Source organism: Chenopodium album, chromosome 27, assembly GCF_948465745.1.
Source record: "Chenopodium album chromosome 27, dcCheAlbu1.1, whole genome shotgun sequence".
In the NCBI taxonomy this organism is placed as follows: Eukaryota; Viridiplantae; Streptophyta; class Magnoliopsida; order Caryophyllales; family Amaranthaceae; genus Chenopodium; species Chenopodium album.
In genome coordinates, this window is record NC_137860.1 from 34,474,748 (window position 1) to 34,501,327 (window position 26,580).

Here is a 26,580-nt window from a genome sequence, read left to right on the forward strand (position 1 = left end):
TCAGATTTTTAACAAAGTAATATCAATTCGAAATTACAACACTAAACATGTTGGACATTACAGGAAAAATGAAATTTAAGAAAGCTAAGCACGAGTTTAGCCGAAAATTCTCTTCCCGAGAGCTTCAGTGCTCAAGAACAAGTAGCCCAGGATTAACATCAGCCTTCTTAGTGAAAACTTTCAGTGCTCAAGAACAAGTAGCCCAGGATCAACATCAGCCTTCTTATTAAAAAACCTAGTTAGATATGCAGAAAGCAGTTTTTCTCTTAGAATCCGCATCCCAAACCCATCAAACTCCTGAAACCAACTCAGCATATAACCTGAACTAATAAGATCAAATGCTCTCCACCTCCTCTTATTTGCATAGTCGCTCAACCCCCTCTTTATACGCTCATACTCATCCTCATTTTCATCATTCTGCTTCTCCTGGAAGCTTGACTTCTCTAGCAACACATTGGCAAGGCATCTACCTAGAATGACCCCATCTTCTAGAGCTGAGCACGCTCCTTGTGCAAGGTCTGGTGTCATCGGATGACATGCATCACCTGTTACGCATACATTGTCTTTGCTTATGTTGCCAAATAATATTTGCCATGGAGGTCTATACCCTAGTGGAGAACGTACAATTTCTTCTACTTTTGTGTCTTCTATCACAGCCCTTATTTTGTCAGGTACCTTCCCAAGTTTACTCAGCAAAAATTGCTTCAGCTTCAGTTGATCAGCTTCTTGCAGTGTACTATTCTCTGTTATAACATATTACAAGTTAACAGCACATCTAACCAAATGATCACCCAAAAAAAAAAAAAAAAAACCAAATGATCACCCAAAAAAAAAAAAAAAAAATTGAAAAAAAATTTATGCAACTCATTTTACTGTGGAATGTAACTACATGGTCTACATCTACATTATTAAGTAATGGTCATGTATCTGTTAGTTTGGACTGAAAGAGCAAATGGGAATATAGGATGGTTCTTATGATTAAGTAGTAGACTTGCTATCCGGGGTTTGTGCACAAGGCAATAAGCATACCTTGAGCAGATGGCGACCAGGTGAAAAACCAATAAACAGCAGTGTTATCACAGGGAATGATACCATATCTAGTACCATTTCCGACTAAGACCTGAAATTCGGGCTCAAACCCATGGCCATCCTTGTAATATGCACAGCCCCTTATAGCTGATCTTCCTGTCAGTGATGGTGGTTTGAATCCTAGCCATTTTGCCACCATTGAATTCACCCCATCACACCCAATTAATACCTGTTTGTAAGTGAAAAACGATATTAGAAATCTGTTAGCCATCATAAGAGCTTCCTTACAATCATGCAACCAAGAAGACACAGGATATAAATGTCAGAATTTATACAAGGATCAATAAGCCATCCAGAAACATGCATCCTTGCTCAATTGAGTTAAGATAACAATAATAGCAAACCACTATAATGTTGCATTAAGTCTCTTATAAATAACTATATATGACTTCTAAACTCAACCTTAATTATTCGTCTGTTAGATGGAAACAAATGGTGCAATGAAAGGATATGAATCTCTTGTAGATGTCCATATTAATGCTAAGTTTCAATACCTTGGTCTTAAGAATGGAACCGTCGGCAAGGTGCACAAGCTTTGAGAAGCCTGCTTCTTCAATAGAAACCACCTTGGAGGAGTACCTTATTGCACCAGTTGGTAAATCTTTTGCAAGCGCTTCTAGCAGGACCTTCCGTCTCACACAGCGAGCCTCATGATTTCCACTGGTTTTTTCTTAACTTATCAGTAACCCAAACAGCAAAGTGAAAATAATAAAAGAAGTGAAGACAAACTTACTATTTTCCCTTCTCTGTAAATGAAACATATGAAGTCAGTTCACCTGTAACTGAGGATAAAGAAGATACCCTGCATCCAATTTATTGAAGAGATAAAGTTAAGAAAATACATGACTTTTATGGTTGAAGTTAAGGGAAGCAGAACAAAATGATGAAAGTCCAATGTTACTCGGACTTAGGTACCCATATCTAAGAGTTAGTCTAGCCTGTTCAAAGATACTTTATATGATTTTGGTCCAAAATAAAAGTCCAAGAGTCCATATTAGTTCCACACTCATTTTAGAGTGAGGAGTATCTATTTGACTCAAGTACAGTACTATAAATTAAAGAGTCCGAGTAACATAGAATGAAACAATACTAAATCAATATTTCGTAGTAAGAGCTTGAGTAATGCACCCAATCAACTGGCCATGCTGTTGCCTGAGAGAATCGCCGATCCCAAGAGCATCCAAAGCCCGCCAAGCATTGGTCAAAACTGTGAATGCAATCCCAGTAGCTCTCAATGTATCTGACGATTCTAACACCAAACATTTTATTCCCAACCTGCATATGCACAAATTACACAAGTTATTTTTATTACCATTCATACCTCCATGCAAAATAAGACTTACTCCCTCCGTCCATAATTAATTGTCAAGTTGACATCATAATATGAACTAGTAGCATGACAACTAAATCTAAACTAAGTTAGTAATATGCCGAATAACACTCCATATACCTGTGAAGAGCCAAAGCTGTAGCAAGACCAGATATTCCAGCTCCAACAATAACAATATCTGTATTTACCTCCATCTTCCTTTTTTATCTACTCTAGCAAAATCAATATAAAAAATTTTACAGAAATTTATTATGTAAAAACATGAGATGATACAATGCCAGTATATTTTACAGTTATATATAAGTGCAATTTAGTCAACCAAGGTGGCTCAACTTGTTAAATGTAGCAGTCAGTGTTACATCGTTACGTTCTGCTTATTGGACCAATAATTCGACACATATTGCTAATTTCGTCAATTATTGATGTGAGCCACACCCATCACGAGGTTTTTCGTTAGAATTTTCGCACTATTTATATTCTAACCTTTACCAAATATTGTACCTAATACTTCAAAATAAATGTCATACTTTTAATTGTTAATCTCAATGTATATTTTCATTAGACTTGTACGAATATCAAATTTTTATAATTAAAGTTACTGAGAGTTAAAGCTGTAAGTTGATAATCAACTTGACATATGCAAAAATTAAAAAAACAAGTAAATTGCTGCACTTGCTAAAATGGCGGTTTGTTATCAGACACTTTCTTCCCTTAATGATTCCTCATTGTCTCACTCTATATAGTGTATATCAGAGAAGTTCACAGTTTATTCATAATCTGCGGTCATTTTGAATCATCAGAGGCACGCAGAAATTCGAAACAGATACCAAACAATTTGCTCAATTTATTAAGAAGTAGCACATGAACGTTGATCAGTGTCTGAGGCCATAAGGTAAAATGTATGTATGATCAACAGCACAAACGTCATCCATGATCCAACTATTTAAGTCGACAAATTACTCTTCAAACGACTCTGCCAGCATTCAGCTAGACTAGTATAAATTGAAGATTAATCAACGAAAAGCGAGCTACTTAAGGTCAACAATGTAATTAAGGTTCAACAAGTTCCACTAATCTTGTGAGTATATAATAAGGCTTGAAGATTAATCAACGAAAAGCGAGCTTGTTGTTTTCATGTAATCTTATTAATATCAACAAAAACCGAGTTAATAATCGACAGAACCTTAGAAAAATAAATGTAGCAGTAGCTAGTAAAACTTACAGAGACATAATTGTGGGTGAAGGTGGTAATACAGAAATGAGTATGTAGGTATAAATATAAACATTGTCTGTATATTAGGAATTTTCGTCCCATATTATTTTGAGCTTATTGATTATTGTTGTATGCATGCCATCTTCTTGTAGAATGAAGTACAGTTCTTGTAATCCCTCAACAACATAAGGTAAAATGTATGATGAACAACACGAATGTCATCTACGAACTAATTGCAACTTGAAAACAGCACAAATGTCACAAGTTACAATAAGTTCAAGCCACTAATCCTGTGGATTATAACAGAAGGCTTGCAGAAAAAAATTGTCTTCATGAACTTCAACGTTCAAGCACTAGCTGTCTAGGATCAACATCAGCCTTCTTAAGAGACAACCCAGCAACATACGCAGAAAGCAAATTCTCTCGTAAAAACCTTACACCAAACCATTCAGACTCCTGTATCCAACCCACCATATAACCTGTAAAAATGAGTTCAGATGCTCTCCATCTCCTTTTCTTCGCAAAATTGTTCAAAGCATCCTTTATCTTCTTGCACTCATCCTCATTTTCTCCACCTAATCTCCTCTGCGAAACAGAGCTATTTAGAAAGGCACCGGCAAGGCATTTTGCTAGAATGACCGCATCTTCTAGAGCTAAGCACCCTCCCTGGCCAAGCTCCGGTGTCATTGGATGGCATGCATCACCTGCTACACACACGTTGTCTTTGCTTATGTTTCCGAAAATGACCTCCAACGGAGGCCTATACCCTATTGGAGAGCATAAGATTTCTTCTACTCTGGTGCTTCTTATCACATCCCTTATTTGCCCGGGTACCTTTTCAAGTTTACTCAACACAAATTGCTTCAGCTTCAATTGATCAGCTTCTAGCAGTTTTCTGTTTTCTGTTACATCATAGCACATGTAATCAGATACTCAGATTCAGTATAAGAGTCTCAGCTCGACCCATGCAATCTACATGGTACAGAAGGCAATACTTCCAATACATACCTTGAGCTGATGGAGACCAGGTCAAAAACCAATAAACAGCATTGTCATCACAGGGAACTATAGCATATCTAATACCATTTCCCATCGTCAACTGAAATTTAGGCTCAAAATCGTGGCCTTTCTCGTAGTATGCACAGCCCCTTATAGCCACTCTTCCATACAATACTGGTTTCTTGAATCCTAACCATTTCGCCACCACTGAATTCACCCCATCACACCCAACCAATACCTGTTCATTTACAATGACATCAAGAGCCTATCAGCCAAAACCAAATCATGTAACCAAGTTAAAACACAAGACAGCATGTTTTATTAAAATTAATAATGAAAAAAAAAAGAAAGAAAATAAGAAAATTAGGGTTCATAGACCAAGAAATATTTCATTTACAGGAATTCTCAAACAGTAATCCACCCACAATTGCAAAAGTAAAATAACACAGTGTTTCATAGCTCCACTCCAAAGTGCCCTATGTAATTTGCATACAAATGATGGCATTTGTTTTTTTTAATAAATTCTCATTAGTTGACCTTAAGTATCATTTGATTACCCTTAAAAGTTCATGGTTGGCTATCTGAAATGAAATTGGAACCGTATAATGGTGATCTTAGAAGACTGTCATTTTATGTTTGGTCCTTTTAGTAAGCTTAGGTGCAAAACTTGTACTAGTAGAATGCTCAGAAATAATAATTATAATAATAAAAATAATACCTTGGTCTTATAGGTAGACCCATCAGCAAGGTACACAAGTTTTAAGGAGCCTGATTCCTCAATGGAGACAACCTTGGAGGAATACCTTATTGTGCCACTTGGTAAATCTTTTGCAAGCGCTTCTAGTAAGGACTTCCGTTTCATACAGCGAAATTCATGATCTCCACTGCAATTCCTCACATTTCATTATTTCAATGCTAAGAAGTAAGATCAACTTGATAAGTGAAACAGGGAAAGAGAAAGGTAATTTATTTAAAAGTTACTTCTAACTTACTATTTCCCCTTGGTTGTAAAAGAAACATATGAAATCAAATCTCCTGTAACTGCAGATGAAGAACGTATCCTGCATCCATTTTATTAGAGGAATATATGCAGATGAATCAAATTAAGAAGCTTTTTCCTAATTTAATCATGTGGACTGAAATGTGTTTGTAGTTACCCCACTAGCCGGCCATATTGTTGCCTAAGTGAATCGCCGATCCCAAGAGCATCCAGAGCCCTCCAAGCATTAGTCCAAACAGTGATAGAGATCCCAGCTGCTCTCAGGCTATCTGCTGATTCCAACACCAAACTTTTTATTCCCAGCCTGCAAACAAGGGGAAAAACCCAAATGAACGTACAATACTATATAAATGGGAATGGTAGTGAATTTAAGGATAATTTGTTTGAAAGGAAAGAATGCAAAGGTTGATTCATAATAGCAAAGATTTAAGGGTACTTTAGAAGGAACAACTTCAATGTATTTCTTCATCAGCAGACCTGTTCTTCAATCCATTCATATTCACAATTACCACTCATGGATTACCACCTAACAGGTGACTGACAAACCAATAAAATTACCTGTGAAGTGCCAAAGCAGTAGCAAGACCAGATATTCCAGCTCCAACAATAACAATGTCTGCAATAATCTCCATCTTCCTTTAACCTTGTCCTGCAAATAAGCGAAAAAAAGAAAAGTCTTTTGAAGATTTCCTACATATATAAGATGATCATGTCAATGTTTCCAGTACAATTATCAGTACAATACCTGGGAATTCTAGCACAAAATGACTGAAACAACGAACTAACGCCTTTCTTTGGCAAACAAGATGGTTTGATCCAGATCATCATCTATTAGCACTAATGTTCTTGTAGTGCATTATTATACATATTTAACATTATTAAAAAAAATCCCATTGTCTTTAGTTTTTGTTTTTACCAATTTATATAGAAAGTCCTTTTAAAATATTCCAAAGCTGGCAATCCTGTCATGAGCCATTTAACTAAAATAATCATAATCAGAATCTAGTGATATTAGGTGAGATTTATAATAAGCTCAAACTGATGATTGATTATCAATTATTATTGCCACTCCTACTATTTTAACTTAATCGCCATGATGACAATCGTCTAATTTCAGCTAACTTATCAATTTCAGTCCGTACCTACAAGACTCGTATTATTTTTTATTTTTTGTTGTTGTTTCACTCGGTTCACCCTTTGGGCTAATCCGGATTTTGAGATCAGTTCTGGGGTGGTTAGGTTCCGGTCCCCTTCCAATTGTTGTTCCGGTCCCATAGTCTCAATTACCACTGCACCAACATCCGATTGGTTACAAGACTCTATTACTCCTACACTAGACCCCCTCCCCCGGAGTCCAATTTTCATTTGTATCCACCATTGATGCAGCAACTTAAGCTCCATCTCTCGCATCTCCAACCTCGAAAACTATGTTTCCAACAACATTTTCTCTATTACATATAAACAATATTTCTCCTCACTTCCACCATATCTCAAAATTTGAAGTTCAATTTGGTCCAATCTTACAATTGCAGAATATAAAGTGCAAATATTTACTGACAATTGCAGATTATATGACAAGCTAAGACCAGAATTGTTTTAATTTTGAAATGAATTAACAATTAACATCAATTAAATTTGAGTAAATTGAAGAACCCTAGAAAAATAAAAGCAGCAGTAGTTAAACTTACAGAGACATAATTGGGGATGAACAATGTCCATACATTGCGAATTTCCGTCCCATATTACTGTATAATGAGCTTATAGGGTGTCCTTTTTTTTTTTTTTGAGAGATTTTGAGCTTATAGATTATTGTTTTATGCATGTTGCATTTTTGTACAATGCAGTACATAATTTCCATTGTACTTACAAACGAAAATTATATTCTGATTGAATTATAATTATAACTCAACTATGTTTAAAAGATGCCAGCTAACTTGGTGAAATGTTAAAGGCGATATCTAAAACCTAATATCAAATTCCGTCTACATCATTGTCCTTGCAGCTCTCTCTACTCTCTACACCAAATAACTTAATATAAAATGACACGAAATTGATGATACAGAACAATCCAACTACGTTGACATTTGAAAATTATTGACAAAAGAATCAACCTTTAATGAATTCAACCAACAATCTTAAAGACAACATTGTACACATGGATATGACACAAGGACTCTCTGGTCCAAGTGTTCCTGTTGCATCATCTATATGACACATACATCTTAAACTACATTATGCAGTCATTTAGAGTTTCGGAGCCAATGTTATAATTGAAAGGTAAGATTCAAAATAAAAAAAAATCAACAAGTAATACTGGAAGTTAAGGATCAGGATAAATATAAAAATAAATTAACCATAGCCGTTCATAACGTCACCCTTCTAACAACCAAATATACCTAATATGTCAAACCAATAACCTACACTACAACTACAAGCATGATCTGCCAGTCCATTCAACAGAAACTAATAACCTAAAGTTGGATCCGTGCACTACATCATTTCTGATTTTCGGACGTTGAGGCTTTATAGGGTTGAATGAGTTGTTATAACTCAAAACCTCGCGACATATACCTCCACAGAACACCCGAAAGTTAGCCAACACAATGAGAGTTGAAATCAATGGCACGGCAACTACAGATTTTAATAACGGAATTCGACCTTTGATTAACTTCACGGACCTAGGCTCTCCAAAAAGAATACTCTGATAATACTTTCTCGCATAATGAGAAGAATATTTAAAGTTATTATATCTGCAAACAGCCCACCCACCAACTTCAACACACACATCAGTTGAATCCAAACATTCTAAGCTAAACTTAAGTTTAGCTTGTACAGCATCGCTGAAAATTGTGTAATGCAAAGTTGCAAAACCATATTCTCCGTTTACAACTGAACAGATGCGCCTATTATACCAGGAACTAATTGTGCTCAAATCATATGTTGCATATCCTGAGCTGATTTCTCGTCCCTCATTGTCCTTCAGATCAATGTATATACCAAAATATTCACCTCTATAACAAGAACGGGGACCTTTTAGTCGAACATTTTCATTGGGGAATAAATTGACAGGCAATTTGTCTCCATCAAAAAGAACCAGGTTTCTTGATCCATCAGTTGCCTTAATAATTCCCTTGAGACGCAATGACTCACAATCACCGCAAGTAGGATGTACACACTGAAAAAATCTCCATAAGTGCATCACGATCATAACTGTCAGAATATGTGTTCCTAGAGAGAATCCAAAAAAAAAAAAGTTATTTCACACCATAGTACAACAACAACAACATCGACTTTCAAACGTGCTTTTATGCAAAGCTCGTTAATATAGGAATCAACAATAACAACCTAGCTATTTTCAAAAAGAAAAGGAAAGCAACCTACCATTCCATCTCCCTCAAATGTTCCAAATGTGGTTGAATATAAATGAGCTATAACAAAAGAAAGAACCAAGTCAAGTTTATTATCTAAAACATGAATATAAAGTCAAACAAATGCACTATTACAGAGTACTAACCCGGTCTTTCATTAGAAATTTAATTGTTGGCCTCGTAAAAGTAGGCATCTCAATCATGAAGTTCAAGTTCCGATCTTCAAAAAAATCTATGATATTTTCATCAAATGTCCTTTCAATTGTTTCTAGCCCTTTCCATTCAGTTATCGGATATTCAAGGATGACACTTTTTGCTGGTGCAAACTCAACAAACACTCGGATGCAAGATTTCTCCCCAAATATTTTATCTTGAAAGGCTAAGCCGGGTTTGCCATAAGGTTCAAATTTCAAAGAAGCATCAACTTTGTCATCATTAACCTTGATGTTTGAATGAATTTCAAGCATGGAATGGCTAGGAATGGCAAATGTCGACGATATATTCACAGCACCATAGGTCAACTCCTCTGACTTATCAAAAATAATACGATCTATGTAAGACATAGCACTCATTTCATTGCTAGCAGTAATCGTACCGCTAACTTGAGCACATATAGCATCGCTGTCTTCATCATTATTTTCAACTACAATAGACACACAAGTTACGAGGGCACAATGAAATATAACATAATTCACATGAATTGTGTTATAGAAGTCAAATTGTTGTACTTTGTCGTAAGCAACAGCATTAGTACAATCAAAAAACTTGCAATCATCCACAATTACAATACTACGATGCTTGTCCCTAAGATAGAAATTAACATAAAATTTACTAGGCAAACAACGAGGGTTGTCAAAATCGGAACTTTGGAGGATTACCGAAGAGTCACTTGTGCCATCTAAATAGACAAATTTAGCCTCAACGGACTTTCTTTTGAAGATAGTGAATTCATTACCATATTCATGGGTGATCCTTCGATAGCAAAGTAAGTAGACTGCCGAGTCGGTGATGTTCGTCTCTTAATACAACTACCATTTTGAAGAGGATTGTCCATTGTGCCTACCATATATAAATTTCGGACAACTATTACAATTTTGCACAATAATAAAGAGAAGAGGTTAATTTGATAGGTTAATTATAAAATTGAAGGGTTCTACAATACATTAAAGCCAAATTTGATTAAATTATCAAAAAAGGCTTGTGATATTAGGGATATTCGGTTCAATTATCAAATTAGGCTCATAATTTTAGTAATAATAGTTATTAGAACCCATAGTTTGGATTTTCCATTATAAATTTCAGACAAGTATTACAATTTTGCACAATAATAAAGAGAAGAGGTCTAATTTCATAGGTTAATCCTAAAATTGAAGGGTTCTACTATACATTAAAAGCCAAATTTGTTTAAATTATCAAAAAAGGCTGGTGATATTAGGGATATTCAGTTCAATTGTCAAATTAGGCTCATAATTTTCGTAATAAAATAGTAATTTGAACCCTAACTAATCTAACAGCACAGACAATTAAATCAAATTAAATTATATCAAATATAAACCCTAAATTGTGAAATTGATATGATGAACACAAAAGGAAACAAGAACTTACCACAGAATCTGCTTCAACGGGGGATACAAGTATGGAGAACGTGAAGTGGGCTTCAATGGAGAACGAGAAGTGCGCTTCAAGGGAGAACTGAGAGGAGAGGGCGAAAGGCTACGATGATGATCCGTATTTTTCTTTTATTAAAGGGAGTGTGTCATGTTATTAAAGTGTGTAAATTTTGGAAGGCTGATGGATTATGGAAGAAGTTGATTGACATGAACAAATTCGACTCAAGTGCGAGTCCGAGTGCCTTGTAAAGAGATATAGGATATAATTTGCAATATAATTTGTTACCTTAATTAGTGGAGTAAATATTGTACATGATCTTTTATTTTTAGTTAGTTTTTGCTAGGTTTTCTCTCGGTTTGATTGTATATATATATATGCTGTGTTGTATAATGTAACTGGTATGATTTTGGAGGAATAAAAAACACAAAACCCAGCCGCCAATTAATCATCACAAATTCTTTGAAGTTCTTCACCTTGGTTCGCCACCCTGCCCTTCGATATGTCCTTAGGCCTTAGGGTGCTCGCCAACACCATCTTTGGCCGTGAAGATAACGGCAAGGTTCGAAATGATGAGTTATGAGCTTATAGATTATGCATGTTGCCTTTTTTGTACAATGCTGTACATAATTTCCATTGTACTATTCTTTTACGGATTTTGAGAGCTTTAATGATAGTTTTAAACTTGTAAAAAACGAAAATGATACTCGGATTGTATTATAACTCAACGATGTTTAAACTAATTTGGTGAAATTTTAAAGGCGATATCTAAAACCTAATATTAAACTCCGTCTACATCATTGTCCTTGCAGCTCTCTCTACTCTCTGCGCCAAATAACTTAATATAAAATGACACAAAATTGATGATACAGAACGATCCAATTACGTTGACATTTGAAAATTATTGACAAAAGAAGTCAAAAGAATCAACCTTTAATGAATTCAACCAACAATCTTAAAGACAACATTGTACACATTAAAATTTTACAGGAAGAAAAAGGCAAAGACATAAAGCATAAGTTATGCAGAAAGTACTTATTTCATGAGCTTTAATATTCAAGCACAAGTTGTCTAGGATCAACATCAGCCTTCTTAAGAAACAACCCTGAAAGATATGCAGAAAGAAATTTCTCTCTTATAATCCTCATACCAAACCAATCAAACTCCTGAATCCAACCCAGCATATACCCTGTACTAATGAGGTCAAACACTCTCCATCTCCTCATCTTCGCGTAGTTTTGTATCCCGTTCTTTATCCTCTGATGTTGATCCTCATTGTCACGATTTACCAAGGCATCAGCGAGGCATCTTCCTAGAATGACCCCGTCTTCTAGAGCTGAACACCCTCCCTGGCCTAGGTCTGGTGTCATAGGGTGGCATGCATCACCTGCTACACATACATTGTCTTTACTTATGTTTCCAATTAGGATCTCCCATGGAGGCCTGTATCCTAGTGGAGAACGTACGATTTCTTCGACTTTTGTGTCTTCTATCACAGCCCTTATTTGGTCAGGCACCTTCCCAAGCTTACTCAGAACAAATTGCTTCAGCTTCAGTTGATCAGCTTCTTGCAGATTTTTGTTTTCTGTTAAAACATAGTCAATTTTTAAGTCTCAGCTTTTTATACACATCTTATTTGCATTATATAGCTTGTTTGGAGTACTAATCATGATTTGTATACCTTCAGAAGATGGAGACCAAGTCAAAAACCAATAAACAGCAGTGTCATCACAAGGAACGACGCCATATCTAACACCATTTCCCACAAATTGATGAAATTTAGGCTCAAAACCATGGCCTTCCTTGTAGTATGCACAACCTCTTATAGCCGACCTTCCGGTCAAGGATGGTGTCTTGAATCCGAGCCATTTTGCCACCACTGAATTCACTCCATCACACCCCAACAGTACCTGTTTGTGTAAACAACATTAGAAGCCTGTTAGCCATGTTATTAACTTCGTTATATATTCTCATATCTATGATTAAAACATGTAATTAAGGAAATACAGGGAACAAGACTGTCAGTTTCAAATTAATACTGATGAAAATAAGGATCATTAACCAAAAACCGAAAAGCATATATATATACTGATGCATCCTAGCTTACTAGAGTTTCAAATCACAAAACCATCCATAACTTGTAAAAATTACACACTTATTTTAAACCAGTTCAAAGTGTCATTTGCAATTTGCATTGAAATGACAACATTTGACTTTTTAGCTTAACCTTATGCTTCATTTTGCATATATACAATTAAATATCATTTGCATTCATGAAAATCATGAGGGATAACAATGTTTAAAATTTACTGCAACTTATGTTTGGTTTCCGGTTCATGATAATTTTACTACGCATATAAGTGCAAGTCCCCACTTACGGGATTAAGGCTTTGATTGATTGATTGATTGATTGATTGATATAGGTGCAAGTGTGCAACGGAACTAACTATAAATTAAAATATGCACCCTTAGTACCTTGGCGTTTAGGGTGGATCCATCTGCAAGGTGCACTAGCTTTAATAAGCCTGATTCTTCTATAGAAGCCACCTTGGAGGAATATCTTATGGTGTCACTTGGTAGTTCTTTTGCAAGTGCTTCTAATAAGGCTTTTCGCCTCACACATCGAACTTCATGATCTCCACTGTACATTCAGTAAGACCATCTTAATTCAAAGTGAAACAACTTTATAAAAGAAAATGAAAGATGACATCAAAAATAAGTACTTCAAACTTACTGTTTTCCCTTGTTTGTATATGAAACATAAGAAGTCAAGTCTCCTGTAACAGTAGATGAAGTATATATCCTGCAACCATTTTATTGCAGAGATTATATATGTGTTTGAAGTTTAGGTAAGAAAATCAGATCGAAACATGTAAATTTAGTTACCCAAATAACGGGCCATGATTTTGCCTGAGTGAATCGCTGATCCCAAGTGCATCCAAAGCCCTCCAAGCATTAGTCCAAGTTGTAAACGCGATCCCAGCTGCTCGCAGGGTATCTGATGATTCCAACACCAAGCTTTTAATTCCCAACCTGCACGAAATCAGAAAATAAATACAGAAACAGAGGAAAAATGTATAATTGTTGCAAATAATATAAAATGGAGGTAGTATCTCCATTGACAACTACCATCCATAAAGTGGCAAAGAAAATGCACAGGGTTAAACGAGTGACACAAAATTCATTACCATTCCCACGAGTTATAATTCGATAAAATACATACCTGTGAAGAGCTAAAGCTGTAGCAAGACCAGATATTCCAGCTCCAACAATGACAATATCTGTGTCCATCTCCATCTTTCACAAAACTTTGCAATTTTTGAGATAATCTTATCATTGTTCAATATATATATTGGTATGGTACATAGTTTAGGGCGGCGCACTCACATGGTTGGCTGGAACAGTTGCATGTACAGAATTGAAACATGTTTTTTTATATAGAGTAGATGCTTTTGTTGACAAGTAGTCAAATATGACATCCTAGATGAATTGAATAAGGACATCTTTTCGTTTTATTAATATGTTTATGTATAGTCTAATCTCATTTAATCACATTTTATTAGTATACTATAATTTATATCAATCTTAGTATTAAGAAAATCTAATTGGTTCATCATAGAGAAAAAGCAGGGGAAAACAACATGGGACTGATGAGCCACTAAACTAAGTTAAGGCAAGGCATCTTTAAGGTAGTCATGTTAGGTGAACATTAACAGGTGTCGATATTTGATTGCTCCTATAATATTGGAGATTATTACTGTATAATACATCATATATGGTCAGAACTAGTTAATTTGATGTTTTTATAGATTTACTGTTTTCTAGACTGTCAAAACATTATCATTAAAAGGCCTTACAGTTTATGGGAGAACCAGAAAATCAACTTTGATGGTCATTATTTTACAGTAATTTTTTTTTTTTTTTTTTTTTTTTTTTTTTTTTGCTACACTAATGTCTTGAAGCTAGGCAGAATATAGAGTGCACTTATTTAAAAAAATGAGGTTAACTGAAGCTCATTTCTTTTTCCATTCAATATAATTTCTTCGGAACCAGACATGTACAGATGCACAGATTTATTCATTTACGTGACAAAACAAACAAAAGGAGCATATAAACCACATGGTAAACTATATTATGGATTCTCAGAGCAGTCCACAATTGAAATCAGCCTTCTTCAACAGCAAGTTAGCTAAAAATGATGCCATTACTTTGTCCCTCAAAAAACTCACCACCTTCCCATCACTCTGTTGTAGGAAACCTACTACATATGCTGTAGTAACAAGATCAACGCCTCTCCATTTTCTATCTTTTGCATATTTCATCAAGCTTGTCTGAATCTTCTTGTATTCTTCTACCTCCAAATTCCCCTGCTCTTCTGACTCACTCACTAAAAATGCCTCGGCAAGGTATCTTGCAAGAATAATCGCGTCTTCTAAAGTAGCACACGCACCTTGACCTATGTCAGGGGTCATCGAGTGGAATGCATCCCCAGCAACACAAACATTATCTTTGCTTATATCACCCCAAATTATCTCCCATGGAGGCCTGAATCTTAGAGGAGAGCATATGATGTCCTCCACTGCAGTCTTCTCTATAATAGCCTTTATCTGATCTTGTACTTGTCCCAAATTACTCATCACAAATTGCTTCATTTTCATGGGATTTTCTTTGATTTCTTCATCTATTAAAGTGCACATATAATAAGTGAGTGTCATAGTAACCGAGGAAATGAATTTACATGAAAAATCAACTAACTTACTGCTTACTGAATAGAATACCTTGGTTAGATGAATTGAAAGTGAAAAACCAGTAAATGCCAGTGGGATCACAAGGGATGATCCCATATCGAAAACCATGCCCAGTGAACTGCATAAATTCCGGGTTTAGGCCATGATTTTCTTGTAAAGGAACGTACCCCCTAATAGCAAACCTCTTGGTGAAGGATGGCTCATTGAACCCAAGCCATCTTGCTACAACAGAATTTACTCCTTCACACCCAACCACCACCTTCCAGAAAAAGATGCATTTGTCAAGATGCTTATATTGCTGATAAGTAACAAGGAAGTTATGTGTTCAGAATAAGAAGGCTGGCTTCTAAATATACCTTCGTCGTAATGACTGAACCATCAGCAAGATGAATCAGCTTTAAATGGCCTGATGTTTGGATGCTAACCACCTTAGACGAGTACCTTATTGTTTCCTTTGGTAACTCGCTTGCAAGAGTTTCTAACAGGACTCTTCTTTTCACACACCTTACTTCATGGTTTCCGCTGGCAAAACATATCATTCAATTCATATAAGCATGTAATATAATCTACATGAGAATAAATATACATAGGCAGAAAAATAGGATTACGACTTTATGATCGAGTACTTACTATGAAAGTTGTGCTGTTGGAACCCCAGATGCTGCTGATGTTACAGTGATCCTGAACCATGTCATTGAGCAATCAATTACTTCAAACTCTTTTTGGGGAAAGCTTATGGTGCACTTACAAAAACCAACTGATAATGAAAAGTGGTGCACTTTAAAAATATGGAGGTACAACACTTAAACAAATATTAAGTATGGATATGTAATTTTTTTATGATATCAAACCCATGCCCTTTTTTCCTCAAAAAAAAAAAAAAAAAAAAAAAAAAAAAAAAAAAAAACCATGCCCTTTTCAAAGTACTAAGGTTGCGTACATCTGACTCTGTACAAGAAATAGTGTTCACCTGGAGAGCCGGCAGTGTTGTGAACGAAGCAAGTCACCAACACCAAGTGCATCAAGTGCATCCCAAGCATTAGTCCATGTAACAAATGCAGCACCACTTACTCTCAAACTATCAGAGGATTCCAGAACCAAACTCTTCAATCCCAACCTATAAAGTCATACTATGCAAATCAAGATGTAATTATAAAAAGAATAAAAGAAAAAAAGAATTTAGATCTTAATATTAATGGAGATGTGGGTATGTTTTACCTGTGAAGAGCTAATGCCAAAGAGAGGCCTGCAATGCCACCTCCAACAATAACAATGTTTTCGATTACATCCATTGTTTCAGAATTCAGAGACTGTATTTTCTTCTTTTGTAACACCTCATTATATATACAACACACCTTTAGACTGCAGCTGATCATTTAAGATAATATTATGGATAAAATTTTCGACTTTTCGTGCAGATAAAGTCCAAGGAATTGAGCGACTGATGATCTCATTGCTCATGTCACATTTCTTTAAATGTCTGCAGCTCAGTGAAGGTCTGATAGTTGACAGGGTGGTAAAGCGGGCGTAGATATTAGGGAGTATAGATTTTATCCCCATCCACTCTGAATTCTACCATTAAAATTGTATCCGTGATCTTTGTCAAATAACCTTGAAGAGAGTATATCAGGGGGTGCAGAAAGCCAATGGATGGAAAAAACTTAAAAAGTTGAAATCAATCCAATTTTTAATATACCCGTATAGCAAAACTACTATGAATCTATGATAGTCTGTAATCAATATTTTATATAGCAAATTTATATCAATATGACTAATGTGGTTGATTTGTGGGAAGGTATAAGCGCTAACAGGTATCATATACAAAGTAGATATTGCATGTTTTTGAGATCTAAAAGGCAGTAATCCAAAATTTAAGGATAACAAAGACTTGGTTACAAGCATTGGAATTCTACAAAAATGCTTTAGCAAATTTTTGAAAAACAATAATCGACAACATTTTTATAACAATCCAACCTATCAATCTAATATCACTGCATTTTGGGAATAAATAAGTACTCCTGCAGGACCTGCACTTGCTCCTATGATACCCAATAGGCCAACCAACCAAAGATTACCTAAAAAAGGGAAAATGATCCTAAAAACCCCCCAGGCCTTCTCTCTGTACCCGTATACAACTTCAATTATCTTCCAAAGCTGCAAGTCCACAACAAAATTTCTCATCTGCTCTCCGGAAATTTAGCCTCATAATCTTGTGGTAGCTGCATCGAGTACACACACTTAACGTTTCAGCATTGGATTCCATGAATAACACTTAAAAGAAGATCAAAGGATAACAAAAACACTAACCATGTATGTTGCACTTATCATCTTCCCTGCAAACCATCTGCCATGTAGTGCGCGTTGTGCATTCATTGCTGATTGGGTGTTGTCAAATTTCAAGTATACAAATCCTTCAGTGTTCCTGCTCCCAAAAATAAAGAAAAAAAATGAAAAAGCAGAAAGATGAGACTCATCTCAAACAGAATGCTTAATCCGCTCAAAATACTTTCAAGAAGCCATTGTTTTGAACAAATACATGCCAATTATGAATTGCAAACAGAAAATGCCTAAGAAAAAAATATTAAAAAAAAAAAAAAAAAAAATGTGCAAAGACAGTCGACACTCCACTTTTAAGGCACTTTGAAAGCACCGTCAAACTACCACATTCACATATACGTTAATTGCATGACTAATTTCTGTGATTGTTGGCAATGGTTAAAAACAATCTATCCATAATTTAAGACATTTAACAGAGTCAGCTATATTTCATGCCAAGTTAATATACAGCATATAGGAAAAAGCGTGAAATTATCCAGTAGAGACGGAACCAAAGGTAAAACAGACATTTAACACGCTCAAAAAGCTTTAAGTTCATACTTGTCTACAAAGATGTGCTTCAGTGGCCCATATTTCTCACATTCATCCTGCACATCTTCTTTTATATCAAGATCAAAATCAGGTTCAGTCTGAAAGAAAGAAAGCAAAATATCAGCAACATATTAGCAATTCCAAGAAACCCATTACGAAGTTGGTACATACCTCAAGCTTTGGATCAAACATATTTTTCAACAATAGACACTCACTGGGAACACCTATAGTGTCAGCCATTGAAAGAGTGCCTAGTGGACCAGGTAATCCTCCAAGAGGAGCTACAGAAGGCTGTGCAAGAGGAGAAACTCCAGGAGCAACCCCAGGCATTGGTGCAGAAGCCACAGAAAGAGCTCCAGTATTAACAGCTGAAGAGGCAAGTGAACCACCAACACTGCATCACAGAAACATCAATCAGAGAAGTAGTATTTTGACAGTGAATATTAACACCTAATTCCCACAACATGACAAATAAGCATACCACCAACTCAAATTGCCACAACTTGGGAGATAAATCTTAGAATTACTAGAGCTATTAAAAAAAATAAAAAATAAAAAAATAAAAAAAAAACAGGATTTTGGGCCAATAATACTGAAAGATACTAACCCGATAGAATTGCCACTGCGATCCAACTTTTGCATGAGAAGTGCTCGGGAACTTGCATTCAAAGCCTTTGGAAAGAGCAGGAAAATCAAATCATTAATGTTTGGTTGTAATTTCAAAATAAGGAGAACAGATAGAGCTAGATAGATAGATTTCTCGCCAGTATTAGCTACACACATAAACCGCACATAACACGTTTAACACATTAAACATTGGCCTCAAACTGCATTGAGCTTAGCCACTTAAGTTTCAAGGTTGAAGCAACCACAAAGAGACATCCTAAGATTCACATTTCCTAAGATACACATTTAAAAATATATATACATATATATAATAGCAAAAAAAAAAACAAAAAGGAGCCGGAAACCAAAAAACAGCTACTCACCATGCCACCACCTTCATCATCATCTAAGTCACCAGTAGTTGCCCCTGCATCTTGCATTCCAGGTTGATCAGTGACAGCTGAAACCTGAAATAAAAGGGAGCAAAATTTATAAGTAAATCTAGCAGTCATCAAATAAGTCACTTCATCAAGAACATAGTATCTGCTTAGCCTGGCATTTAATACTGCTTTTAGACGCAAAGTACAAGAGGCATGGGCAGCCACCCATTTTTAATGATTTAAAACAAATTCAGAAATTTAGGTCTTTAAATAACACGTAAAAGCAGAAACATCAGAAAATTTCAAAAACATTTCTACTTCTAGTTCTGCTTCTCACAAAGGGCATTCTTCAATTTCCAAAACTTCACTCAATAGTCATACATGCCCCAAGTCAAACCACCCAAATTATAGATGTTGATCAATTAGGTTTGATTTCAAAATATATATTATTATCAATCTAATAAGCTCAGAAAGAGCTCCAAAGAATCCAGGAATTTCTAGAACAAAGCCTAATACAAGTATACCTAACTAAGCATGAGCCAGAAGTCCACAACACTACATTGCCAAATGAAATATCTCCAACAAGAAACTAAACATGCGATCTAAGTGTTACAAGTTGCTCTAAACTGAATGTATCTTTCCATATATCTTCCTCTAAAGATGAAAATAACAATGGGATTTTAGTAAGATAAACCAAACACCACAAAGATCCACTTGCAACTTCAACCACAATTGCAATTCTTTGTAGCCATTCAACACATAAGGCTTACAAACAGACAAAAACAACTTAGTATAAATCTCATTAGGATGATTTTGGGATGGCCCAGATGGACACAAGCTTATTGCTAAACAGCCACACTATTCATGAGGCTGCTTTTGAAAGACCCGCAAAAACATTATTTAATGTTTACCTTTAATGATAATACGCATGTTTCTGCATATAAATTGGGAAAACATAAAGTAAAACCATTCAACAAATAAGACATAAGATGTCAAAAAACATTTACAACCAACAGAACTACAGAAGCGCTGTCAAGATTACCTTCATAACCCGACCACCAATATCCAGTTGTCCATTTAGAACTTGAGCTGCCTTAGCATCTTCAAGACGTGCAAACTGCAAAATATAACAATAATCAAAACTAATACATGAAAACAAACTCAATAAGAATCAACAAAGAACAAGTAGGCCTTTGGCAGTTCATCACTTCAAGTAGTAAACAACAAGAGGAGTAATTTGACGCATGACATTAATGTCATCTAGTATGAAAGTGACAGGGAAGATAGGGAAAAGGTACTGCAATTGTGATCACTTTCATCATTTAAACAGGAACATAAAATTGTAAAAACGCCTATAAAGTACTAGGACATAAATAATGACACCACCAAGTCTTTTATTTAGGATTTTTTAGCTTAATCTTGCCACTACATTTTACATTTTTTTCCTTCAAAGCAGTCAATATGATAAGTAACATGCTTGCTATTAGTAATATGCTCACCTGGACAAAAGCAAAACCTTTACAAAGACCTGCTTCATCACGAGGTAACTGCACCAACTCGATAATCCCAAATGATTCAAAAACCTGGCAAGAATCCAAAGTGAGCATCATAGAATAGATAGATGGTCAAAAACCAGAAACACACAAGGTCTGAATTTCAAATCTATATGAGCAACCAAAAGATACTACACGAACAAAAAACTTGTGACAACTCACAAGAACGTTTAAAAAACATAGCACAAAAATGCACCTAAATTGGAAACCCTACCCAACCAAGAATAACCTGGACAAACCTATGTAAACATTTAAAAAACGCGTAAGATAATGATGTAAGAAAGCATGCCAAAACTGGACATTTAGATTCACTGACCACAACGCAGTCTAGCTGACATATTTGAAATGTCTAGTAATTTTTAGCTAGAAGGTATTCAGTGTTTCAAACAAGGTGGTAATATTAGCTGCTATCCAGCTGGCACAACCCAATCACCTAACCCTCTGGTTGTCTTAAAGAGCAAGTTTTACAGAATTGGCATAATAAATCATTATACTATGTACAAATTCGAGTCTTGGCAGTTGTATTCTTGCTAAATTTCCTTGATTCATCTTAAGCTCCCAAACTTCACATTCAATCACAAACAGTTATACCATCTTTATTTCTCATTGCTCTTCACTACTATAGCAATTGTTGTCAATCAACTATCTCCATAAATTTCAGAAATTTAGAAAATAATAGAACATATACTCATGGTATAGCTTTAAAACTACAGTGTATATTCAGTTTATTACATCTTTAAAAGAGTGGCATCTTTCTTATAGACAGAGCACTATAAGAAGACCAAATATTACAGCAAAGGACAAGTGACAAATCAAATAAAATATGGATCCAGACCTAAACCTTTGCAATACAACCAGAAAATACTGAAAAAAAAGTTGGATTTATTACCACACGAAGTTGTTCTTCTGTAATGTTAGGAACCAAATTTCCAACATATAACCTCCGTGCTGCCCCTGAAACAGTAAGACCTGCTGCTGTAGTAGATGTAGACTGGACCAGGTTTTTCTCAGCTTCAGAGGGTTTAACCATGACCGGTTGACCACGGATAAGTTGCCCAGAGAGTGCTATAGCCATGGGAACTGACATTACATCATAGAACTCTATATAGCTGCACATATGAAATTAACTGTTCATTGCCTTGTGCACCTCCCCACTCCAAACAAGCAGAATAATACAGAAAAATAAACTCACGGACACATATAGTTGAACTAAATATACCTGCACAACTAAGTAACTGTCACGTCATTTTTAAGCTGAAAACAATTGTTGCTATGCTTTCATTTAGTTAATGGGAGATTCATAAACTATTTTAATTGAGCAGGTACATCATTTTTCAACAGCAAAAACAAACTTCTACAAAAATTGAACAGAAGGAATGTTATATACCTCAAGATCACAGCAGTTTTTAAAAAATGAACCAATAGCATAGAGATGTTCCTAAAGTAGAGAATTGATGCACTAGCAGTAAAAAAATTAATGAAGCAGACCTTCTCACCCTTAATATTATAAAAAGCATACAGAACCATACATGATTTCCCGTAATTAAGCTTACACAACTGAAGATTGACCTTTCAGAGTATCTCAATAAAAACCAAGTTTCAACAACTAATTGATAGATTGATTGAAGAATACTGATCTAGAATATCCAAGTAATGAAACATCAAATAAAATAATACCAATGAGTGTTCCACAAAGATCTATAATTTCAAGTTATACTGCGAATATAATTAGATAGCTTACCCAACTCCCTTGGAACGTCTAGAATTACGGTCCATAATGAGCCGTACATCTCGAACCTACAAATCATCAACAGAGCTCATAAATTAATGAGATATTGGGAAGAAATACTTTATAAAAAACATCCAGAAAGAATATCATGAAAAATCATGTGAGAAACATAGCACTAAATAGATTTCTCACCTTTCCAGCTCTGGAGAAAAATTCAAAAATGTCCCTTTCATCTGCCCTTAGAGGGAGCTGCCATAATCAGATAAAAATTTCAGCTAATATATTTATGGGAAGACGCAACTTAAAGCATGGAAAATGAAGACAGACAAATAACATGAACAGAAACACACCTGATAAGCAAAGACAGTTCTCTGATCCCGCTCAGGGTCAGCCTCTGGTTCAGTTGTGTCGTCCTTCTTTTCCTTGTGACGTCTGCAGTAAAATAAAATGAAAAAAAAAAATCCAATAACTTAATACAAGGAGAGTGGGAGAGGAAAAGGCAGAAACTGAGACAAACACTTCTTGGGTCGAAACCTATGAAGAAAAAAGTCAAGTCCTAATCCAATTGATCATATTACATAAATCATCAGACCAGCATGGATGTTTAAAACTATTATAGCAATTAAGTGATCTTGAAATAGCAGCAATCTGCTCCACTACTCGCATTAAAGTTGAGCCAAGCCCTGCAGCGAACTGCAGCAAGTTACTTAAAGAGAACAAAATTTTACAAATAATTAAACTATGAATATCACAGGAGTGGAAGATGATCTGACAAACCTTTTGAAACATAAGTACAGGAACATCATCAGCGCAGGAAAATTAGTAATATGCTAGAGAACTAGGCATGCAGTATTAAAGTTCATGAAGCATTATATTTTGGGAGTATGAGAGGGCTAAGAGGCTATTGGCATTGTATTTAGTGTTACTATATAAATGTAAATATTCCTCAGACAATCCAAACAAGCACCATTCAATCTGCTAAGTCAAATCACTTATTGAAGAGCAGAGCCAACATCATACATAGAGGGTGAAAAATAGAAGCTCTAAGCAATACATTTATTGAGCAGATTAAATGTTGCAGTGGTAAAACAGACACATATACCCATCCAACCAAAAAATAAGGTGAGACCTATCATGAATGAAGTCCATGAAACAACTAGCTAGCAACTGCAATGCAAATTTCAAGTCTCACAGTGGAAAGACTCATAAAGTAGCAACTGTATCTCTGAGAGCTACTTTAATGGGAGAAAGATTTTAGGAGAGCCCCAAAATTAAAAACCAACATGCAATCAATACCCTAAGGATAGTCGCTAAACATTTGGTTAGAGAATAATAGTCCTGCAAAATTATTTTGGCCAGCCTTGTTAGCCAAGTGAACACAGCTGATCCCACAGGAATCAGAAGATGAAATGCTTCTCCTAAGCAAAGCCCATCACTCCCTTAACAGCATGTCTGCAACACAATAAATGAAATTAAGCACTGTGCTGAGAGGTGGAGGATAAGAAAAATTCTTAACAAAATATCATCCTAATTAGCCTCCAATACTGAAACCCAAGAGCAAGACTTCTCTCATAATCCAGGGGAATTTAGGAAGAACATTAAAACCCATAGCTTGATTCCCTGAGCCTGGCTCATTTGCCAGAATGACCATCTGAAGATTGATCTAGCATATCTGCGAGTTCCCAGAATCTAGCTTTCAATACTTGGAATAGTTTTACCATCAAAAGGACAAAAAAGAACACAAGTCATTACAAAATGTCCATTCATAGGTATATTCACATAAACATTGCTGCAGCACTTTTTCAGAATTAACCAGAGAGAGAGAGAGAGAGAGAGAGAGAGATCTAGCATTCAGCTAAGCACCAATTACAAGAAAAACAAAAGAATCCTCACCAAATGACATAGTTAATAAAAAGAAGTGATTGCTAGAAATATGTAACAACTCCAAATTGGTTCACCAACAGATGAGTTTGCACCTTTACAGATAGGTCAACAAAATATTAAACAGCATAATTAGCTGCATACATCAATACGTAAAGGAAAGAAAACCATTGCACTGATGCCTGACATAATAAACAACAAGCTATATTTGAGATCGATTTAACAGCTTGCTATGGACACATTGAAGTGTTAGCAAGAAATCCATTGTTATATAGAAATAAAGAGTTTGATGAATTATTATTAGTGGAAATATAGAAGAATTAGACATTTTATCACAAACTAAAAAATGCACATACATATGTCAAATAAAATAACAGGAGATAAAAAAATAAATAAATAAATAAAATAAAAAATTTAAAAAAAAAAGTTAAAAATATTAGAGGTTTTAAAACATTACCTGCTTTCTTTGTCACGGATTTCTCTGTCATGACTTCTTTCTCTTTCTTTTTCCCGGCTCTTCTCAACAATCTCTCTGTCCCGGCTTTTCTCTCTGTCCCGGCTTTTCTCTCTGTATTCCTTATCCCTAGTTCTCTCCCCATCCTCCCGATGTCTAATTGAATGACTCCTGCTACGTCGATCACGTTCATCTCTGTCCCTCTCACCCTCCTTCTCACGATCACGTTCCTTTTTAACAGAATCACGGTCTCTTTCGCGTTCTCTTTCCCTATCCCTATCTCTGTCACGGTCCCTCCCATTTCTCTCTTCTCTATCTCTATCTTTATCCCTATCTCCCCTGCTACTTCTACGCCTCTCCCCATCCTTCTCGCTCCTTTCTCTTTCCTTGGACCGTGATCGATGCCTGGATGAACGCTTCTCCCTATTCCGGTCCGGGTCTTGATCACGATCACGCTCACGTGCGTCATCCCCAGATCTAGAGCGCTTAGATTTGCGATCTTCATCCTCATTGTCCTCACCCCTACGCCGAGAGCTCCGGCTACGTTCCTTCTCCCCAGATTTTACTAGGTCATCCCCCCCATTGGCAGCTTCTTTCGATTTATGTGGCTCAGGATTTTCTACCGTCTTCTCTAAATAATCATACTCATCAAAATCCATAATGCTCACCCTTCAAATCACTGCACCAAGAAACTGTTCAGCAAGATACTGATAAATATATTCTATAAGTACACAAAAGAATAAAACTCAGCAACAACAAAATCCACCAAGCAATACAATAAATTATTCCTAATGGTATAGCACGAATACTCAAATGACGTAAAACTGAGTGCAAATCGAAAAATCAGGAAACGACAACTACAACTTCCAAAAATTCACAGTAATTCCTCTCATAAATGGCAAATTAGCATAAGCAGATATAAAAGACCAAGTGTATAGTCAAAAACCATAAAGCAGTAACTCAAAGCTGAGTAAACCCTAGAAAACCTAATTTCTTAACAAAGTATCAAAAACTTCAGAAATTTCCCCTAATTAACATCTGAATACCGTCAATCCAAAGAATTCATCAACGAAATCAGATTCAGAAAACTACAACCAAATAACAAGAACAAAAAGTAGAAATTCAACCTATAAAATGGAAACCCTAAGTAAAAAAATTAATTCATTGAAGTGAGACATAGTAGGTAAGCATTACAACGGAAGAATTCAATTGAAACGAAAAATAAACAAATGTAATGCATAAATTAATCGAATCCAGAAAATGAAGAGAATAAAAATGAAGATTACCTGAGAAAATGGTGGAGAAGAGCAAGGAGATAACGAAGCAGAGGAGAGAGAGTGGTGTTTGAAGAGGGAGAAACGAAACAACGAAAGAAAGAGCGAGAGCTGCTACTTGTTGGGATTTTTACGAGATTTTTATTTTCGGGGGCGCCTATTTTTTTATGTCTATTCTTTTGCTTGTTTTTGACAACTTGGAAACACAACTTGTATCCGGGTAATATCGTTTTAGGGTAAGCAGTATGCGACGTATCACGCTCTTCTCTGTTTTAATTTTTCATGTACAATTGGTTGTACCTTAAGAATGACATTTGTCTATGATACTTTGTATGAAGTTGTTACTTAACCCGAATTTTATAAGACTAAAACAACATCCGATCAAATTCTTAATTAAATTTTTCTAATAAAAGGAGAATGTTTAATGGATGGAGGTCGAAGGGGGTAATGTGCTGATGCGACATGTGTTGCTTGTGATAA

The 26,580-nt window shown here is 35.6% G+C and overlaps 6 protein-coding genes across 6 annotated transcripts; all 6 read right to left on the reverse strand.

Moving 5' to 3' along the window:
• Nucleotides 1-145: 145 nt before the first annotated feature.
• Nucleotides 146-2,669, reverse strand: LOC145620872 (monooxygenase 2-like). Its single transcript, XM_081675595.1, has 6 exons — nucleotides 2,540-2,669; nucleotides 2,218-2,364; nucleotides 1,823-1,891; nucleotides 1,584-1,749; nucleotides 1,030-1,258; nucleotides 146-743 (listed from the first exon to the last, which is right to left on the reverse strand). The coding sequence occupies exons 1-6, from the start codon at nucleotides 2,611-2,613 to the stop codon at nucleotides 181-183; spliced, it is 1,248 nt and encodes a 415-aa protein (XP_081531721.1). The 5' UTR covers nucleotides 2,614-2,669; the 3' UTR covers nucleotides 146-180.
• A 1,197-nt stretch (nucleotides 2,670-3,866) lies between these two features.
• LOC145621157 (monooxygenase 3-like) lies at nucleotides 3,867-6,512 on the reverse strand. Its single transcript, XM_081675888.1, has 6 exons — nucleotides 6,190-6,512; nucleotides 5,789-5,935; nucleotides 5,624-5,692; nucleotides 5,350-5,515; nucleotides 4,641-4,869; nucleotides 3,867-4,534 (listed from the first exon to the last, which is right to left on the reverse strand). Exons 1-6 carry the CDS (start codon nucleotides 6,261-6,263, stop codon nucleotides 3,972-3,974), a joined length of 1,248 nt encoding a protein of 415 aa, XP_081532014.1. The 5' UTR covers nucleotides 6,264-6,512; the 3' UTR covers nucleotides 3,867-3,971.
• Nucleotides 6,513-7,945: 1,433 nt separating this feature from the next.
• Nucleotides 7,946-10,908, reverse strand: LOC145620864 (uncharacterized). The gene is made up of 4 exons (XM_081675585.1): nucleotides 10,605-10,908; nucleotides 9,146-10,058; nucleotides 9,013-9,059; nucleotides 7,946-8,859 (listed from the first exon to the last, which is right to left on the reverse strand). The coding sequence occupies exons 2-4, from the start codon at nucleotides 9,569-9,571 to the stop codon at nucleotides 8,784-8,786; spliced, it is 549 nt and encodes a 182-aa protein (XP_081531711.1). The 5' UTR covers nucleotides 9,572-10,058; nucleotides 10,605-10,908; the 3' UTR covers nucleotides 7,946-8,783.
• A 616-nt stretch (nucleotides 10,909-11,524) lies between these two features.
• On the reverse strand, nucleotides 11,525-13,965 carry LOC145620532 (monooxygenase 2-like). The gene is made up of 6 exons (XM_081675220.1): nucleotides 13,831-13,965; nucleotides 13,494-13,640; nucleotides 13,342-13,410; nucleotides 13,083-13,248; nucleotides 12,289-12,517; nucleotides 11,525-12,192 (listed from the first exon to the last, which is right to left on the reverse strand). Exons 1-6 carry the CDS (start codon nucleotides 13,902-13,904, stop codon nucleotides 11,657-11,659), a joined length of 1,221 nt encoding a protein of 406 aa, XP_081531346.1. The 5' UTR covers nucleotides 13,905-13,965; the 3' UTR covers nucleotides 11,525-11,656.
• A 626-nt stretch (nucleotides 13,966-14,591) lies between these two features.
• On the reverse strand, nucleotides 14,592-16,691 carry LOC145620315 (monooxygenase 2-like). Its single transcript, XM_081674959.1, has 6 exons — nucleotides 16,574-16,691; nucleotides 16,326-16,472; nucleotides 15,986-16,036; nucleotides 15,712-15,877; nucleotides 15,386-15,614; nucleotides 14,592-15,288 (listed from the first exon to the last, which is right to left on the reverse strand). The coding sequence occupies exons 1-6, from the start codon at nucleotides 16,645-16,647 to the stop codon at nucleotides 14,750-14,752; spliced, it is 1,206 nt and encodes a 401-aa protein (XP_081531085.1). The 5' UTR covers nucleotides 16,648-16,691; the 3' UTR covers nucleotides 14,592-14,749.
• A 503-nt stretch (nucleotides 16,692-17,194) lies between these two features.
• LOC145621416 (uncharacterized) lies at nucleotides 17,195-26,270 on the reverse strand. Its single transcript, XM_081676149.1, has 14 exons — nucleotides 26,113-26,270; nucleotides 24,830-25,505; nucleotides 22,842-22,923; nucleotides 22,684-22,740; nucleotides 22,504-22,559; nucleotides 21,652-21,871; nucleotides 20,709-20,792; nucleotides 20,252-20,326; nucleotides 19,213-19,296; nucleotides 18,831-18,895; nucleotides 18,395-18,617; nucleotides 18,233-18,321; nucleotides 17,663-17,777; nucleotides 17,195-17,574 (listed from the first exon to the last, which is right to left on the reverse strand). The coding sequence occupies exons 2-14, from the start codon at nucleotides 25,483-25,485 to the stop codon at nucleotides 17,533-17,535; spliced, it is 1,848 nt and encodes a 615-aa protein (XP_081532275.1). The 5' UTR covers nucleotides 25,486-25,505; nucleotides 26,113-26,270; the 3' UTR covers nucleotides 17,195-17,532.
• Between the last annotated feature and the right edge of the window lie 310 nt (nucleotides 26,271-26,580).